Source organism: Morone saxatilis, unplaced genomic scaffold (genome assembly GCF_004916995.1).
Source record: "Morone saxatilis isolate NCDOM2014 unplaced genomic scaffold, NCSU_SB_2.0 Contig16, whole genome shotgun sequence".
NCBI classification, from domain to species: domain Eukaryota; kingdom Metazoa; phylum Chordata; class Actinopteri; family Moronidae; genus Morone; species Morone saxatilis.
This window is the reverse complement of record NW_023339718.1, coordinates 25276056-25281779: the sequence shown is the minus strand read 5'-3', so window position 1 is coordinate 25281779 and position 5724 is coordinate 25276056. Positions and strand designations below refer to the sequence as shown.

Here is a 5724-nt window from a genome sequence, read left to right as displayed (position 1 = left end):
TAGAATGAGCTGTTTTTATCTGCATACACTGCAGGTGGCCTTCCATCAGGTACACCGCGTTGAACTGCCGTGTTTCTGTGTCTCCTTCACGCTTGAAAGAAGGGAGTTGCAATCTGCAACTACACCACTAAATGCTTCTAAATTCCACACAGTGGACACTTTAAGACTTGTTTTATAACTGAAGGACAGGAAGGAAAATTTTTCCATGTTCCAGCATAATACAAATTCTTTCCCAAAAACACAATTAAAACTTGCAGTAGACTAGTAAACTTTCACTGTGTGCTGACAGTAGTACACGAGACAGATAATCTGTGAAATTATCAGGTTCCTCTCTGATTAGACTATTGTTGTTAAAAACACATCAATGAGCCACACTGTTCCACTGAGTGACATGTTCCTTTATTTCCATGAACACACACTCTGTAGTTTGAGGATTAATTTGCACCTGAAAATAGTCTCCAACCAATGCACAATTTCCCCTTGTTTGAGTAACATTTGCTTAAAAACAGCAGTGACCAGCTGTTTCAGGAAATTACTGAGCTTTGTTAAAAAAACAACAACTATATAATTATGAGCTGCTTGTAAAGATTTGTGTCTTTCATTCAAACAAAGCCTTCAGAGATCGACTAAGGTTCAGTTAATGTTCAATCAGAACTAAGATGGATTGTCCAACCATGACAGAAATGATCAAAAGAGCCTATACGTGTTCTGAATGGCCACTGAAAGGTGGAGTGAAAGGTCCACCATCATAGAGAGGATTCAATATTGTTTAAATATGGAGATTGCAGCACACATCCTCAGATGTTCACCTCTGGAGGCTCTTCACAGTTGCACCCGGTTGTAAGAGAGAGTATACACGGAGAACACATAGTTGGTTCTGGTCTATTCATGGGATTCGTTGACAGTAACAAAGATATAAATATATAATCAGCGACATGGTGATGACATAGGATCTGATAGTAAACTATTGTGATTCATTTGTTGAACACTAAGACATCAGTTAGTATGAGCGTGTAAAACTATGTTGATCATAATGACAATCACTACTAACACACTTTATCCTTATCTTAATGTTTAACCTATCTGTAATTATATCCAGTTACATTCATGTACATGTTGATGTTCACCAATATAGAAAATGTAGCTACAGCTACAGCACAAAGAGCACACAAGCTACACATACCACCATACACACTGAGGATCAATATGTTTACACTGGCCACATGTCCACAATGTTACATATACCACCATTTGATAAGAATAGTCTATATACAGAGTGATAGAAGTTGTTCCCTTAAGATCCTTTTGGCTGAACCACAGTATCACTGAGCTGCAGTGTATTACCTGTACAATTACCTGAAAAGGTCGACGCTGAAAAACAATACTGATGTCATGGCACATAACATTCAGTACAGCATTCAGTCAACTGATACTGTTATATGTTGCTGGAATGAGTTTCATATATTTTGATATTCACTGGCCTTATTTGGAAAACAAATTCAGTTTATTTTAAAGGTTTGTGACATGAGTGCAACTACAGGTCTATAAAATCACCCTTAGTATCATCTAGTGTGTGGAATGTTTGATTGAAACTTGATCACAACCAAGTAGCATGTAGCCTGCAGTTACAGACAGTAACATGCCTGAGGCTGCCTTTCACAGTGCGCCTTCAGTGACTTGCAGGTTGCATATTAAATTCACCACTCATTTCGACACAATGACACAAATCTCAGCACTAGACTTTCAATCTTCAATGAAATGCATGTAAAGACAAGACACATGGCTAACTTCTGTGGGTTTGTTTCCTCCAAATTAGAAATCATGTTTTTTTCTTAGCAATACATTACCATGAGATGTATTAAAGGTGATTGGAATTCTTTGCTTATCACAACATTGACAAATTCATTTTATATACAACACCAGGGCGCACGGTAGCTCACCAGGTTGTCCTTGCCGCAGCGGCCCAGGTGATTTCAAACTGTCCCACCTGTCTCTCCCCTTTCCTGTCTATCTTCACCTGTCCTATCAAATAAAGGCATAAAAAGCCCCAAAAAACATCTAAAAAAACACCACCATCTCTTTCCAGATACAATGGACCTCATTGCAAGAACCATTTGGGGCATTCACCAGTTTTCTTGTACTTGATTTTTTCTCTATATTATAATAATATAGTATTTTCAGGTCAAATGAATTTAGATTTTTGTAATGAAACCTCCCCACAAACCAAGCATAACTGGCAACCTATGGGAACTCTAGTGGCGTTTATTATGCAAATGATCCTATCTCATGAATGTACACCCTTTCATGGAAAGTGGGTATTGATTAGGTTGAAATGAGCAACTTACAAGTTACTTACAAGTTAAGAAACTTTGTCTAATCTGACTTGGACCACTCGACTCGCAGGAAAAAGGATAAAAATATGAAAATGTTCTTGCATGAGGCCCAATGTCCCTGTTATTCTGGATAATTCACAGAACACGCTATCAGCAACTTTTTGATAGTGAGGCCTATCCAGAGTAATCCATACATTGTCTCAAGCTGGTGCAGAAATGTCACGTTTCAATGCACCACAAATTGAACTCCACCTAGCACCATTGTATTGGGGCAAAAAACCTGAGCAAAATAAAACCATAGCTACCTGCATTGATTTGAGTTAACCAACACTTTAACCACCAGTTTGTGATGTTCATTGCATTGCACAAGTTATTTTGTGACAGATGTTGCAGTTAATTTCTTTGGTGTAAACACCTGTTTGGTCAAATTTTTCTTCAGTCATTAATTTCCTTAATTTGCTTCCACAAAAACAGAAAACAGGGTGTATGGGCTTGTTACTGGAATTTGTGAACACTGAAGTTTGTTCACAACTGTGTCTTGGTCTACTTTGGATAATGTCTTCCTCTCTGACAGTTGTGTAAGAACGAGGCTCTGGAAAAAAACTCACTCAACTTACTACATGTGGTGATGAAAACATCTCGATGCCAGTCTGTACTGTATTTTACCCTCCTGACCACAAAATAGACCAGGTAATGCAGGGCACATCACCATTGCTACAGTGTAAGTACATTTCTTCTTTAATGGCTGACTTTTACACTCCATGGAATCAGTCCGTCTCTTCAGGAATGATAGTCAGTGATACATCCATATCCTTCCGTCTCACCACCACTGAAAGCGCTGCGCCTCTTTGAATGGCTTCACCCACTTCCTGCGTGGTGTGGACGGGCCGCCCGTTGATGCTGATGATGACGTCATGATCGATCAGGCCGGCGCTGTGGAGAAAACAGCGCCATAAATCACTGACACATCAAGCCTTACTAAAACAGATCCAACCCAGCTGGGCCGATCTCACACCCTCAGGAAAACATCATTTATTTTCTTGTGTCAGGTTCCGTCGCCCTCGACAGGCAAAGTAAACGCTAGTAAAACAGAGCGCTGGGGTCATGGCTTTGTATTGCACTGCACTGACATTTACATTTTAGCCATTTGCTCTCTCTTGATCTTATGGAGACTGATTATCTGGGACAGATAAAAGATTATATTCTGATTCCACCAGACAATAGTGGGGGCTTCAAGGAGGAGTAAAGCAGATAATTCAGCATTGTTGTGGTAAACTGACAAACTTTGCTAGTACTGGCTGTATATTAGACTACTGCTGTATGCTGTTCAAAGCCTCAGGCTTCAATGTCACAGGAGGCGGTGTTGGACTATTAAGAATATAGCAAGTCTAAAGAGTCAGAGAGAGAGAGATGCTGTCTTCACTAAGAGAAAGATGTCAGAGCTTTGCCTGTGGGAAGCACAAGTATAATGAGCAAGCAGACCACAGTTCAATCTACAGCCTTGAGAACCGCAGGGATACTCTTATTCCACGGCTCAGAAAATATCCAGAGGCCTCCAAATGCCAGTTCACAGTGCTGCTGTTGCATTTTGTAAAACCTAGTGTCTAAACAAGCTCTTACTGTGAATCATACTGATTAGCTCCAGGTAACACTTTCTAATAAAAAAAAACTCACTGGTGTGGTTCTCTTACTTTGAAACTTACACCAATGGGAAAAAGACATATTTAATCTTTTAATAGTGCAACATCTTTTATGCAAGAGCTAACATTTTAGGTTGACATAGTGGAATAATATTGACATGTGTATGTGTCAATTAGGGGTGGACTCCTGTGATGATATGTTTTGGACTGAAACCACAGAAAAAATAAATATGAAAACTCATTGATTCCCAAATATTCCGGCCAGGATGGGAAAGTGACATAGACTACTAAAATTCAGAGTAAAAACTGACAAAATTAAAGCTGCACTAGTGGATCAAATTAATGTGTAATGTGAAAGCTGTTGTACTTCTCCTAATTTCAATGGGGACTGCCCATTATTCCAAAACCTCAATAGTCCAAAAAATGTCCCAGTTACCAGAGTGTGTATTTTCGGAACAACAGGCCTTCAGAGCTGTCCATTTGTTGTACAAATGGAGATTTTTCTGACTGGGTTTTGGAATAATGGGCCATTGGAACAATGGCACGGCACCATTTCTACAAAGCATTTTAGCGTCTTTAAAGTCATTCAGTTTGGTTTTACAGCCCAAAAATTTCACTCTTACTTATATAATTTAAAGTTGAAGCGCATGGCTGTTTTCAGATAAAAACCTCTTATAAACCCACTGTATAGTACCTGCCCAGCACCAAACAGACTAAGTTAGGTACTAGCTGGTGATTATAGTGGCCAAAAAATACCTGACTGTTGATGTTCATCAGCTAGTCGCTAACCTTGTCTGTTAGCTGTTTGTTGCATGGGCAGGAGGTTTATCAGAGGTTTCTTTTGGCTGCCTGCTGCTGCTGGAGATGAGGTAGGTGAGAGCAGTGAGAGCGAACCAGAACGGTCCTAAAACCAAAAAAAGGAGCTGAAAAACACAAAAATGCTCAAAAGAACTGAGGGGAACTGCAGAGTCGGGCGATAATTCTCTGCACGTAAACAATACCTTTCACATTACACAGTCATTGAATGCAGCTTTAAAGGTACCTACAATCAGTTATGGTGAAGAGACTCCCATAGACAGCCAGTACAATGTCAGTCAATTTTACATCCCTCACATGAGAAGTGGATCTAATTTATAAGAAAAGCCAATCATAAGCTGGTATCCATAACAAACACAGTACATAAAATTTTGGAACTCCTACCTGGATGCAGCTGTTCCAGGTATTACTTCATAAACATAAATCCCTGAGCTCACATCTGGAAATTCACCATCACGCTCCTTGAGATCTCGGATCAGACTGGACAAGTAGAGACCAAGGATAGGAGGAACATAAAACATTTTCAGCAAACATTCATGCATAGTTTTATGAATGAATGTTTACGCCTTATATTATAAATTAAACAAACACAAAAACATCATTGTGGTGTGTGTAAAAGTTTGGCACCTACAATATCAGTCCTGAGTAACACCCGCTCCCGTTAAGTGTGTTGATGTCGTCCCAATGTAGAATCTATGAGCCGAGCAAGGCCAGGAGCAGTAATGAGCATGTGCAGTGGGCCGCACAACGCGGAATATATCTGGAAAACTTTTTTGGCTGATGTGCTTATGAGCACTTTCTATTGAAATTAATGGGCGGTTCTTAGATTAGATTAGATTAGATTAGATTATACTTTATTCATCCCACAACGGGGAAATTCACTCGTCACAGCAGCAAGTAAGTAATTGGAGTGAAAAAAATAAATACAGATAAAA

At 39.5% G+C, this 5724-nt stretch overlaps 1 protein-coding gene across 4 annotated transcripts in view; it reads right to left on the bottom strand.

The window, feature by feature from the left end:
* Positions 1 to 2360: 2360 nt before the first annotated feature.
* The window catches only part of htra4 (HtrA serine peptidase 4), a 13581-nt gene continuing 10217 nt past the window's right edge, over positions 2361 to 5724 (bottom strand). For all 4 annotated transcript variants that reach the window (XM_035658616.1, XM_035658617.1, XM_035658618.1 and 1 more), the window contains 2 exons: positions 5174 to 5269; positions 2361 to 3266 (listed from right to left, as the gene is read on the bottom strand). In XM_035658616.1, the coding sequence (XP_035514509.1) occupies positions 3101 to 3266; positions 5174 to 5269 (262 nt within the window). In that variant the 3' untranslated portion in view covers positions 2361 to 3100. The remainder of the gene's footprint in view (positions 3267 to 5173; positions 5270 to 5724) is intronic.